This window comes from Pan paniscus, chromosome 20 (genome assembly GCF_029289425.2).
Source record: "Pan paniscus chromosome 20, NHGRI_mPanPan1-v2.0_pri, whole genome shotgun sequence".
Lineage (NCBI taxonomy): Eukaryota > Metazoa > Chordata > Mammalia > Primates > Hominidae > Pan > Pan paniscus.
Window position 1 is genome coordinate 56,569,865 of NC_073269.2, and position 13,004 is coordinate 56,582,868.

General features: G+C 59.3%; 2 protein-coding genes across 14 annotated transcripts; both read right to left on the reverse strand.

Annotated features, from left to right (window-relative positions):
- Positions 1-3,663: 3,663 nt before the first annotated feature.
- On the reverse strand, positions 3,664-8,910 carry JOSD2 (Josephin domain containing 2). 8 transcript variants are annotated; one of them, XM_008966150.5, is made up of 5 exons: positions 8,680-8,889; positions 7,891-8,050; positions 5,208-5,333; positions 4,039-4,233; positions 3,664-3,933 (listed from the first exon to the last, which is right to left on the reverse strand). In XM_008966150.5, exons 2-5 carry the CDS (start codon positions 8,034-8,036, stop codon positions 3,834-3,836), a joined length of 567 nt encoding a protein of 188 aa, XP_008964398.1. In that variant the 5' UTR covers positions 8,037-8,050; positions 8,680-8,889; the 3' UTR covers positions 3,664-3,833. The 8 variants fall into 8 exon arrangements, with proteins under 8 accessions (XP_008964398.1, XP_003813676.1, XP_008964397.1 ...); XM_003813628.7 differs by having other exon boundaries at positions 7,891-8,053; XM_008966149.3 differs by having other exon boundaries at positions 8,722-8,888.
- Positions 8,911-8,967: 57 nt separating this feature from the next.
- Positions 8,968-12,580, reverse strand: ASPDH (aspartate dehydrogenase domain containing). Of its 6 annotated transcripts, none has more exons than XM_003813629.7 (7): positions 11,541-11,867; positions 10,898-11,042; positions 10,553-10,637; positions 10,287-10,436; positions 9,986-10,206; positions 9,762-9,916; positions 8,968-9,378 (listed from the first exon to the last, which is right to left on the reverse strand). In XM_003813629.7, the coding sequence occupies exons 1-7, from the start codon at positions 11,590-11,592 to the stop codon at positions 9,335-9,337; spliced, it is 852 nt and encodes a 283-aa protein (XP_003813677.3). In that variant the 5' UTR covers positions 11,593-11,867; the 3' UTR covers positions 8,968-9,334. The 6 variants fall into 6 exon arrangements, with proteins under 6 accessions (XP_003813677.3, XP_034801687.1, XP_063456609.1 ...); XM_034945796.4 differs by lacking the exon at positions 11,541-11,867 and adding an exon at positions 12,260-12,327 and having other exon boundaries at positions 8,969-9,378; XM_063600539.1 differs by lacking the exon at positions 11,541-11,867 and adding an exon at positions 12,022-12,150 and having other exon boundaries at positions 8,971-9,378.
- Positions 12,581-13,004: the final 424 nt, after the last annotated feature.

Sequence of the window (13,004 nt, forward strand, 5' to 3'; positions counted from 1 at the left end):
ACTCGCAACCTCACTCTCCCTTGGCCAAGTAACACAACATATTCACAGGCTCCAGGGATTAGGACAGGGCATCTTTTAACTTTATTTATTTTAATTATTATTATTATTATTTTTTGAAATGGAGTTTCACTCTTGTTGCTGAGGCTGGAGTTCAATGGCGCGATCTCAGTTCACTGCAACCTCTGCCTCCCGGGTTCAAGCGATTCTCCTGTCTCAGCCTCCCAGGTAGCTGGGATTACAGGTACCTGCTACCATGCCTGGCTAATTTTTTTTTTTTTTTTTGAGACGGTGTCTCACTCTGTCACCCAGGCTGGAGTGCAGTGGTGCGATCTCGGCTCACTGCAACCTCCGCCTCGCAGGTTCAAGCAATTCTCCTGCCTCAGTCTCCTGAGTAGCTGGGATTACAGGTGTGTGCCACCACACCCGGCTAATTTTTGTAATTTTAGTAGAGATGGGGTTTTCACCATGTTGGCCAGGATGGTCTCAATCTCTTTACCTTGTGATCCACCCACCTCAGCCTCCCAAAGTGCCAGGATTATAAGCGTGAGCCACTGCACCTGGCCTAATTTTTTGTTTGTTTGTTTGAGATGGAGCCTCACTCTGTCACCCAGGCTGGAGTGCAGTGGCACGATCTCCACTCACTGCAAGCTCCGCCTTCTGGATTCACGCCATTCTGCGTCAGCCTCCCCAGTAGCTGAGACTACAGGCGCCTGCCACCATGCCTGGCTAATTTTTTTGTATTTTTAGTAGAGACGGGGTTTCACCGTGTTAGCCAGGATGGTCTCAGTCTTCTGACCTCGTGATCCGCCCGCCTCGGCCTCCCAAAGTGCTGAGATTACAGGCGCGAGCCACCGTGCCTGGTCTATTATATTTATTTTTATTTATTTTTTTGAGACAGGGTCTCACTCTGTCACCCAGGGTGGAGTGCGGTGATTCCATCATGGGGCACTACAGCCTCGACCTCCTGAGCTCAAGTGATCCTCCTGCTTTTGCCTCCCAAAGTGCTAGGGTTACAGGTGTGAGCCACCATGCCTGGGCTATTATATTTTGAGACAAAGTCTCTCTTACTCACGATCATGGCTAACTGCAGCCTTAACCTCCTGGGCTCAAGCAGTCCTTCTGCCTCAGCTTCCCAAGTAGCTGTGATTACAGGCGCAGGCCACCACGTCCCACTTATTTATTTATTTATGAGACAGAGTCTTCCTCTGTTGCCAAAGCTGGAGTGCAGTGGTGCAATCTCGGCTCACCAAAACCTCCACCTCCTGGGTTCAAGTGATTCTCCTGCTTCAGCCTCCCGAGCAGCTGGAATTACAGGCGTGCACCACCACACCTGGCTAATTTTTGTAATTTTAGTAGAGATGGGGTTTTCACCATGTTGGCCAGGCTGGTCTCGATCCCTTTACCTTGTGATCCACCCACCTCGGCCTCCCAAAGTACTGGGATTATAGGCGTGAGCCACGGCACCTGGCCTATTATTATTATTATTATTATTTTTGAGACGGAGTTTCACTCTGTCACCTAGGCTGGAGTGCAGTGGCACGATCTTGGCTCACTGCAAGCTCTGCCTTCTGGATTCACGCCATTCTCCTGCCTCAGCCTTCCCAGTAGCTGAAACTACAGGTGCCCACCACCACGCCCAGCGAATTTTTTTGTATTTTTAGTAGAGACGGGGTTTCACCATGTTAGCCAGGATGGTCTCAATCTCCTGACCTCGCAATCTGCCCGCCTCGGCCTCCCAAAGTGCTGGGATTACAGGCGTGAGCCACCGTGCCTGGTCTATTATATTTATTTTTATTTATTTATTTTTGAGACAGGGTCTCACTCTGTCACCCAGGGTGGAGTGTAGTGATTCGATCATGGCTTACTACAGCCTCGACCTCCTGGCCTCAAGTGATCCTCCTGCCTCCGCCCCCCAAGTAGCTGGGATCACAGGTGTGCACCACCATGCTTAGCTTATTTTAAAATTTTTTGTAGAGACGGGGTCTCACTATGTTGCCCAGGCTGGTTTCAAACTCCTGAGCTCAAGTGATACTCCTGCTTTTGCCTCCCAAAGTGCTAGGGTTACAGGTGTAAGCCACCATGCCTGGGCTGTTATATTTTTGAGACAAGATCTCTCTTACTCACGATCATGGCTAACTGCAGCCTTAACCTCCTGGGCTCAAGCAATCCTCCTGCCTCAGCTTCCCAAGTAGCTGCGATTATAGGTGCTGGCCACCATGTCCCGCTTATTTATTTATGAGACAGAGTCTTCCTCTGTTGCCGAGGCTGAAGTGCAGTGGTGCGATCTCGGCTCACCAAAACCTCCATCTCCTGGGTTCAAGCGGTTCTCCTGCCTCAGCCTCCTGAGTAGCTGGGATTACAGGCACCCGCCACTACAACCAGCTAATTTTTGTATTTTTAGTGGAGATGGGGTTTCACCATGTTGGCCAGGCTGGTCTTGAACTCTTTTTTTTTTTTTTTTTTGAGACAGAGTCTCGCTCTGTTGCCCAGGCTGGAGTGCAGTGGCACAATGTTGGCTCACTGCAAGCTCTGCCTCCCGGATTCATGCCATTCTCCTGCCTCAGCCTCCCAAGTAGCTGGGACTACAGGTGCCCGCCACCATGCCCGGCTAATTTTTTTGTATTTTTAGTAGAGACGGGGTTTCACCGTGTTAGCCAGGATGGTCTCGATCTCCTGACCTCGTGATCTGCCTGCCTCAGCCTCCCAAAGTGTTGGGATTACAGCCATGAGCCACCGCACCTGGCCAGTCTTGAACTCTTGACCTCGGGTGATCTACCCGCCTCGGCCTTCCAGAGTGCTGAGATTACAGGCGTGAGCCACCAGCCTCACATGCCACTTATTTTAATTTTTTTTTTTTTTGTAGAGACAGGGTCTTGCTATGTTGCCCAGGCTGGTCTCATACTTGTGGACCTCAGCCTCCCAAAGCACTGTGATTACAGGCATGAGGCACCACATCTGGCCAGGGTGTGGACATCTTTGGGGCCACTGTTCTGCCCGCCTGCCAATCAACGGAATAGAATCGAGAGTCAAGAAGTAAACTCAGGCATGGTGGCTCACACCTATAATCCCAGCACTTTGGGAAGCAGAGGCAGGCAGATTGCTTGAGGTCAGGAGTTCAAGACCAGCCTCGGCAACAAAGCGAGATCCCATCTCTACAAAAAAATTTAAAGAAAGTAGTCAGGTATGGTGGCATGCACCCGTGGTCCCAGCTACTTGGGAGGCTGAGGTGGGAGGGTCGCTTCAGCCCAGGAGTTCAAGGCTACAGTGAGCTGTGATTGACCCACTGCACTCCAGCCTGGGTGACAGAGTGAGACCCCTGTCTCAATCAATCAGTCAAATAAAGAAGTAAACACCTGCTTTCTCCTTAGCAATGACCCCCATGGAACCCAGGAGATCAAACTCATTTGTTTGCCACTGGTCTCTCTCTAGCACCGGAGGAGCGTGAGCCCCAGGGGGCACGGACTTGTGTTTTTTTCTGCTGTGTCACTGATGAGGAAACTGAGGCCCAGCAGTGAGAAACTGGCATGAGGTGGCAGAGAACCAGGAGGCCTCCTGGGCTCTCGGCCCCACACACCAGGGTGTCTGGCCTGTAAGGTAAGTGGGAGTCACTGAGTGGAAGGGGCCCCAGAAGGGTGGGGCTGTCAAACACAGGCCACGCAGGCAGCAAATCAGCAGATTTATTGAGGCAGCAGCGGCAGTGAGGAGCAGGGGTGTGGGGAGGGGGCGGGGCCTCCCTGGGTCCATGAAGTGCTGGCCTTTCCCAGGCACGCAGTGTGCGCAGCCGGAGGGGGATGCACAGGGACTGCGCTGTGGGCGCCGATGGTCAGCCATGGTCAGTCTGTCCGCAGCCAGCTGCCCTTCTCCTCCACCTCCTTGGTCACTACCAGCAGCACCTCGCACAGGCCCTGGGCCAGCGCAGCCGCCAGGAAGGCCCTGGGTGGGAGAAATGGGGAGACTGAGGCTTGGCCAGCCTGGGCATTCCCTCTGGGGAGTGGGGTTTCAGGCCCCTGGTCTTGGAATCGCCTCTGCGGTGCTCACCTGACTCCGTCCTCATCCCCCAGGGCCTCGGGCGCCCGCAGCTTGGAGTCCAGGTTGTAGTAGACACCGTCCACCTGGCGCAGGGCCACCCAGTGCCGCCGGCGCAGCGGCAGTGACAGCAGCCCCAGCGACACGGGCGAGGGCAGGTTCAGGATCAGCCCCAGTACCTGGGGCAGGGCCAGCTGGGACAGGGGCCTGTGTGGGCAGGGAGGGGACACTGCCATCAGGGCCTGCTCCGCCCGCCGGTGAAATGTTGCTGAACATGTGGGGCCCAGGCTGGTGGTGGTGAGGGCCTCCTGAGCCCACCCAGAGGTGTTCCTTAATCAGCCACCCTGGTTCCCGACACTCATCCGTTCACCTGCCCACTCAAACCTCCCACCCATGCAGCCACCCAACCAGACCTCCCACCCACCCACCGTCCACCCAACTCACATCGGCCCTTCACCAACCACCATCACCCTGTCTGTCCAGCCACCCACCTACCAACTTACCAACTCCTCACACAGCCACCCAGGATCCATGCATGATCCGCCCACCCCACTGAGCCTCCCAGCCACCAGCCAACTTCCCAACGACGATTCACACACTCACCTCCCATCTATGCATTCACTTCCATCCCTCATACACACCCGCCCCACCTCCCCGTCAACCACCCAACCACCATCACCATCCAACTAGCCATCTACTGTTCACCACCCACCACCCACCCACCCACACAGCCGGCCACCACCCAGCCAGCCATTCACCCAACAGTGGACTCGCCATGCCCCCAATCCTCACTCACTCTTGACCCCCCTGCCATTGGTCTACCCCTCATCCACCAGCCACACGCCTGGCTACTGGCCAGCCGGCCATCAAAACTTCCCATTCATCCACCCAACTCCCCAGCCTCCTGTCTGCTGCCCATTGCCCAGGAACACCCATCACTTCACTCCCCCTGACCCAACACATCCAACGGCCTACTCAGCATTCACCCAGTAACCATCATCCACCCAGCATCTCAGCCCATCGACCACCTGATCTCCCCCTACCAACCCATCAGTGCCAGGCTTCCCACATTCATGCCAACCTCCCCCAGCCACATTCCCCTCCCTGCCCCCCAACAGGCTCACACTATAGGGTGCCTTCTGTGCCCGGCCCAGCACATGCTGTGCTGCTCTGGGGCCTACCTCCTCCTGTCCCACCACACGGCGGCCAGGCCCAGCCCCTGCAGAGCGGCCATGATCACATTGACATCATAGTTGCCGGTGCCCAGGAGGCTGCGATGAGGGTTCAGCCGGGAGTCTGGGGCCAACCTGGTAGTGGGGGTGGCCAGAGCTGAGGTGGGGACCCCTGGAAAGGCCTCCCCACAAAATGGGGGTCCCAGGGGCCACAAGTTGCCTCAGCCTTTGACTCTCCCCGCTTCAGACCCCACAACTCATCCACCCCCAAGTCCTGCCTCTCCTGCCCCAATTCTGCCCTGTCCCCAAGTCCTGTCTCTCCTGCCCTGACTCTGCCCTGTCCCCAAGTCCTGCCTCTCCTGCCCCGACTCTGCCCTGTCCCCAAGTCCTGCCTCTCCTGCCCCGACTCTGCCCTGTCCCCAAGTCCTGTCTCTCCTGCCCTGACTCTGCCCTGTCCCCAAGTCCTGTCTCTCCTGCCCTGACTCTGCCCTGTCCCCAAGGCCCCAGATGGGCTCTGTCTTCTCCCGCAGCCTCCAGCCTCCCTCCAGTCCATTCCCACACGGCCCTGGCCCTATCCTGCTCTCAGCTCTCCCATGGCTCCCCAGTGCCTTGGACAAAGTCCCTGTCCCTCCGCCAGTCCCTTCCTCTGTCCTTCAAGGCCCACCTCAGATGTCACGTCCTCTGAGAGGAGCCTCCTGACCTCCAGGCTGGGTCGGGGCCCTGTCTGGGCTCCCCCAGTGAACTGAGCCACCTCAACGATGACAGCTGCCCGCATCACCCTGATTTAACACTGCTTGCTTCTCCCACGGGGTTGCCCTCACCCCTCCCCTGCTCACAGCCCACTCTGCTGCCTCATTTCCCCCAGGACAGAGTCCCACAAGGCCCTGCGTGGTCTGGCTCTGGTGGCCTCACCTCAGAGCCTCAGCACCCTCCTTCCTGGTCCCCTGTCCCCAGCCACATCCCCGGTGCCCACCGCCTCCCGCCCCACCCCCGCCAACCTTTCCTCCAGCTCTTCCCCTGCCTAGGAAGGCTCTTCCGCCTGTCACCACTTGTCTCTGGGCCCTGCCTCTGAACAGCTGCACCTCTGTTCCTTATCTGGACCCTGGGCAGGCAGGACATGGGAGGAAAACGCTCGTGTGTGTGTGTGTTTCCCTCACCACCCTTAGGCTGGCACTTGTGTCTGAGTCATCTCAGGGTCTCCAGCATGGCTTTTGTATGAAAGAGCTGATGGGTCCTTGTTGTGAATGATAGAGGAGATGACTAAATACCATAATAATCAGTCTGAGGGGCTGGGACTCTTAAGATGTCCGAGAGCCGGAGGAGGCTTGGAGCAAGAGGCAGGGGAGGCAGGGCCATCTCCAGGTGTAGAAAGACTCTCTAGGATCAAGTGGGGACTGAAGGCAGGGACAGACTGGAGGCCATGGGCAGGCTGGGCAGGAGAGGGTCAGGCCTGAGCTGGGGCCAGGGACATGGGGACAGAGAGGAGGGAGTGAGAGATGGTAAAGGAGTGATTTTTTTTTTTTTTTTTGAGACAGTCTTGCTCTGTTGCCCGGCTCACTGAAACCTCTGTCTCCCAGCTTCAAGCAATTCTCCCACCTTAGCCTCCAGAGTAGCTGGGACTACAGACGTGTGCCACCACGCCCAGCTAATTTTATTTTTTATTTATTTTTATTTTTTAGTAGAGACAGGGTTTCGCCCTGTTGGCCAGGCTGGTCTGGAATTCCTGACCTCAAGTGATCCACCCGCCTCAGCCTCCCAAAGTGTTGGGATTACAGGTGTGAGCCACTGCGCCCGGCCAAGGAGTGATGTTGGACATTGTGAATAGTGAAGAGGAACATTCCATGCTGGCAGAGAAGGAAGCCATGCCGGGCAGAAAGAAGTACCTGGAAGCCCAGAGGCCGCACAGAAGGGCTCACGGGAGTGGAGAGTCTGGTTTGAGGGGGGCCGTGAGGGCTGAAGATGCAGAGGCAGGCTCGGCCTCCGCTATGAGGAGGGCCTGAGTAGGGCGGGGGCGTGTTTAGGATGGACTGGAGAGCTGTGACAGGGCCCAGATAAGAGACCCCTGAAGCTGGGTGAGCCTGTAACCCCAGCTACTGGGGAGGCTGAGGTGGGAGGATCACTTAAGCTCAGGAGTTCAAGACCAGCCAGACCTTGTCTCTAAAGAAAGAACCACTGGGCCGGGTGCGGTGGCTCGCGCCTGTAATCCTAGCACTTTGGGAGGCCGAGGCGGGTGGATCACGAGGTCAGGAGATTGAGACCAGCCCGGCTAACATGGTGAAACCCCGTCTCTACTAAAAATGCAAAAAATTAGCCAGGCGTGGTGGCGGGCGCCTGTAGTCCCAGCTACTCGCGAGGCTGAGGCAGGAGAATGGCATGAACCCGGGAGGCCGAGCTCGCAGTGAGCGAGATCGCGCAACTGCACTCCAGCCTGGGCGGCAGAGCGAGGCTCTGTCTCAAAAAAAAAAAAAAAAAAAAAAAGAACCACTGGATTGAGGTCTGGCTGGGGCTGAGGCCACAGGGACAGACAGGCACAGGAGGCAACATCTCCCCAGAGTCCCAGCGTCTAGCTTAGGCAAGTGAGCGCGGAGCAGAAGAAAGCCCCCAAGGCTCAGCGCCTGCCTGGCGGCGAGACCCAGGTGGGTCACTCCGCCAGAGCCCTGCTGCTCCAGGGGCTGGGGTGGGTGACGGTCACCTCTTGCAGATCTCATCGGCAGCCTCCTGGCTAAAGAGCTGCTGCTGCAGAACGTTGTTGAGGGCGTGGACAGCACACAGCTCCAGGCGCTGCCGTTCGTGGTACACGGTGGGTGGGCTCGGCTGTGCTCCCGGGGCCTGGGACATGCCGTCCTCGGCTCCTGCTGGGGGTTGGGAGGGGGAGAAGGTCCTCAGGGGCCCGGGATCTAGAGGTCCAGCCTCCCAGCAGGCCTTTGGGGCATCGCCATTGATTGAGCTGGGGCTCGGAGCAGCCCAGGAGGACACTGGGCCCCTGACCCCGTTCCCTGGCAGTCTCCTGGCAGTACACGTTCCTCCATCCCTTATTCCTATTCCTACGAAAAACGCTGTCTCTTCTGCTCCCCTAGCAACAGAAAACCACCCTCACCAGGTCTCTAAGTAAAAGGGTCCCTATCATGGTCACCTAGCAACAGAGGAACCGGCCTCCCCGTCCCTAGGTAACCAGGGCGCTCTGTGGTTACCTAGCAACAAAGCCCCCTCCCCACCGCACTAGGTAACAAAGTCTGTCCTCCGAGCACCTAGCAATAGAGAATCCTCCTCCCCTGTCTCTAGGTGATAGGGTCCCCTCTGGTCTCCTAGCAACAGAAGACTCCCCTTCCCCGGTCATGTAGCAGCGAGGCTCTCTGCTCTTGTCACCTGGCAACGGGGCCCCCTCCCCAGTCACTAAGCAACAGGAGTTCCTTTTCCTATCACCCAGCAACCAGGCCCCCTCCCCGGACACCAAGGAATGGAGCCCTTCGCCGACCCGCACCCCAGCCACGGCGCTCGCCCTTTGCCTGGCAACGCCCCTCACCCCGCCTGCCTCTCCGCTCCACCGAGCCAGGGGTTTCCGCATCCCCTTCCTGGGCGGCGGCTCTGGGCTCCGAGTGCGGGGCGGGCAACACCGCGCTGACTGGGCAGGCGGGACGGACTACAGCTCCCGGTGATCCCCGCGCGCCGGACTACTACTCCCGTGGGGCCCCGCGGGACTCTTGCTCCACACGGAACGCCCGGGCCGCGTGGCCCTGAAGTCGGCCGTCGGGCCTAGGAAATGCCGCACTACAACTTCCGTCGGGCTCCGCGGCAGGTCCCGGAAGTGCGCCTCAGAGGCCCTTCTTTCGCATACGGCCGCGCCCACTACCGCTCAGAGATTCTAGGAAACTTAGTAGGTAGGCTCTCGCGATAGCTTCCTGGCGCCGCGCTCTCATGGGTGCTCGCCCCCGGCGATGGCGTCATGCGCGGTGCGCAGACGCAGCGTGACGTCACACAAGGGAAAGGGATCAGAGACGCCAGGCGGTGCGGGGGGAGGCAGCGGTGATCTTTACTGAGTCAGAAGGGAGACCCTGGGGAAGTGGGGCAGGGCAGGGGTGGGATGGTGGTGGTGAGAGGCCAGGCAGATGATCTTGTCTCGGGAGGGAGGAGGCTTCTCAGCAGAGATGGATCCCCGGCCTGGAGGGGAGCTGGCAGCAGGCTGCGGGGAGAGAGGGGAATGAGCGAATGAGACAGAGGAGAGATGAGGAGACAGACGCCTGGGGGAGGCAGTGGTGGGAGGAGGGGACAGGGCAGGGGGGCGGTGGAGGAAGACCCGGAGAGAGCGGGACAGAGCCCTGGGGGTGGACAGAGACAGAGAGAGTCTCGATCAGAGGCGGGCACAGAGACTCAGGGGACGCGGACAGAAATGGAGACATCTACAGTGCCAGGATTCAAAGTCATGGAGAGAGGTTAAGGAAATAAAGGTCAGAAAGAAAGGTCAACAAATACAGAACCAGAACTGCAGAACTAGTGAGAGCCCGGGACCCCCAAGCTCTGCAGAACACAGGAGCCCAGGGCCGGGGGAGAGGGGCCTGGCCGCACCCAGGAGGCTCCGCCAGAAGGCCGTGACGGTGGCGGAGCCGGTGACCGCGCCTGGCTCGGCAGGGTTCTCTCTGTGGGTGTGCACAGCAAAGCTTCGGCCCGTGGGGCCCCGGGGTCCGCTCAGCTCTACATCCACCACGTGCATGTCCGTGAGGCTGGGACAAGAGGGGCAGTCAGTCTGGAGAGCCTGGACTCAGCCCAACACCCTGCTTACCTCTGCTCACCTGGTATCAGCCACAAGCACCCCAATCACCCCATCGAAGCCCAGGCTGGGGGCAGCCAGGGCAGCCGCCGCCATGGTGTTGGAATTTCGCGGGGCAAAGGGGCAGAGCCCACGGACAGGGCCTTCGTAGAGCACAGTGCAAGGCCCAGGGCTGTGGGCTGCAGCCAGGGGTCCCTCAAGCCGGAAGCCATCGGGGTGTGTGGCCATGGTGACACGAAGGCTCTGGAAGCAAGAGCCCGGGTTAGGGGGAGTGGGGTCTTTGCAGGCCTCCCCTGGTTCCTGGGGAGCCCAGCAGGCCTCACCCGGAGGCCCCCAGCTGCATCCAATCTCCTGATGTCCTCAGTGCCCCACAGGGCCCCTCGGGCCACAAACACGGCGTGGTCCCAGTGCTGTGAGGCCTCCAAGAGCTGCCGCTCTGTGGTCTGGTCACTTAGAGCTGAGGGGGACCCCACCTGGGGTGGATGAAGGAGGGGAGGGTTGAGGTCAGGGAAGGATATCCACTTCAGGGTGGGGTGAGACCAAGACAGAAGGGGTAGGGCTCTGCGTAAATGGTTGGGGTGGGGCTTACCAGGAGATTGGCATGGCGCAGGATTTGTGCCCCAGATTCATGGATTATTTTGGGATGGGCCACTTCCACAACCAGATCAGGGCGCCTGGGAGAGGGGAAAGAGGGCGGAGGGTCTTGGAGAGGTATTAGGCCTCTTCTCCCCAAGGTTCCCTCCGAGTCTACTGAGGGCTGCCCTTCTTCTCCCTGACCTGGGAGGCGAAATGAGATGAATGGGTTCGTCCTGTTTCACATTTGCTTGAACCAAGGCCCAGAGAGGGTCAGGGAACCCCTGAGATCACACAGTGGCTAAGAGAGCCAGGACAGGAGCTTCAGGCAGCTCCACTCTCCCATGGCAAGGTCACTGACCTTTCCCCAAGGGCAGCAAGGTTCTGGAGCTGCAGGGAAGGGGGCACGCTCCCTGCCATTCGTCCTGGGTCACGATTCCAGACAAAAACAAGTTCTAGGCCAAGTTCTGGTCCCTGAGCCAAGAGGCGGGAGACGAGGGACTGTCCTGGGGAGAGGGAAAGGAGAGGGCTAGAGATCCAGAGAGAGGGGGACAGAGACCCAGAGAGAGAGGAGGTGGGGACAGAGACCCAGAGAGAGAGGAGGTGGGGACAGAGACCCAGAGAGAGAGGAGGTGGGGACAGAGACCCAGAGAGAGAGGAGGTGGGGACAGAGACCCAGAGAGAGAGGAGGTGGGGACAGAGACCCAGAGAGAGAGGAGGTGGGGACAGAGACCCAGAGAGAGAGGAGGTGGGGACAGACTCAGATTGCAGGGTAGGGAGACAGAGATGGGGGCAGGACAGAGACACAGTGGGGTGGACAGAGGCCCAGAGAGAAGGGAGACAGAGACGGAGAGGACAGAGACCTGGGGTGGGGGTGCGGTGGGCAGACCCAGAGACACAGCCAGGGGCAGATAGAGACACAAAAAAGTGTTTGTGGAGGGCAGAGTCTTGGGAGCTTTAGGAAGGGGTTTGGGGAAGGAGGCCAAGGATGGTCAGGGACTCACCGAGGCGGCCATAGCCCACCACGCCCACCCTCCACGGGCCCCTGTCGGCCATGGCCCTGAGTGCGGTGTCTGGGGCCCGGCTCCCTGGGCTGCTCACTGCCCCCTGCACAAGGCCTGGGCAGCCGCTGCTCTTTGGACATCTGACCCTTGAGCCTCTGGGCTCAGTCTTCCCCCTTCCCCGCAGGCCCAGCGTGGGGGCGTGGGCCTGCGGGAGTGGAGGCGGGAGAACCCTTCCCTGTGCTCTGTCCACTTTCCCGGGTCCAGCACAGTGAGCATGGTGACCGGGGGTTCTGGGAGCCCTGCGTGCCCCCCTTTCCCCTGCAGCACACCCTCTTTCTCCCTGCTGATGTGGAAAGTTTCCTCTGCAGTCCCCTGCCCCCTCTCTGGCCGGCCAGGTTGTCATGGAAACTGCATCTTGCTTTGGGTTGGGAGAAGAGATGGTGACAGAGACTCTGGGCTCTGTCTGTCCCCTCGTGCTCACCTCTCCTCCTTGTTCTCAGGCGGCTAAGGTCTGAGGGAGGCTTCAGCCTGGCTGTGCCCCTAGCCCTCCCAGAGGCAGCGGGAGCCCTGGTTGTGGCTTCTCCTCAATGTGTCCTTGCCTCAGCGGGTCCAACCTCCCTAGCCCCGCTGCGCAGCACGGGTCCCCTTCCCACAGCCTCCGCTCCTGTCTACAGCCTCCCTCTGCTCTGATCATCCTTCAGTTCACCTTGACTTGCTACCTTTCACTCTGTCCCCCATCGTGCCACCAGCTGCCTCCAGTGTGACGTTCTCACTCCCACGTCCGTCCCTCCCGTTCCCCAGCTCGCATCAGCCCAGGAGAAGCCTTCGAGGCCTGGAGAGGCCAAGTGCCCCCAACATGAGCCCCAGCCTCTGTGCCTTGAGGGTGCCTGGCACCGGAAATGGCGCAGGCTGCGGCAGCGCAGGCTCCCTGCCCCCAGCCACCACCTGGTACCCGCTGCAGTGTTTCCATGGCAACCAGGATTGGCACTGGAAGGAGGCTGGAGAGAAAGAGAGCGTGAACGGGAGCATGGGGTGGGGGGGGGGCGGGCACTGGGTGGCGAGAGCCCCAAGTTGACAGGAGGAGAGAGGAGACAGACGCAGGCAGACAGAGAGGGGCCAAGACCCTGACGTGGCACCCAAAGGCTGCCGCTGCTGATAAGGGAGGAATTGGCTTCCAGAGCCAGGAGCCCCGGGTGTGGGAGAGATAAGATGCCTGGGTGTAGACAGAGCCAGGAAGGGGGCAGGGGCCAGGCACCTCATGGAAGTGGGGGGCCTCCCGCCATCTCTACCTTCTGACTCCTGCTGGGGCCTGAGTGTCCCCATAGTGCCCATAGCTGCCGTGTACGGGGTACAGCCTGGGCCACTACGAGGGGAGAAGGGGGCTGGGCGCAGGCCTGTGTGTCCTCAGGGCTGTGTCCCCCAAGCCACCTCAGCGTGGGAAAGCACTGGAAGGCCCTGCATGGC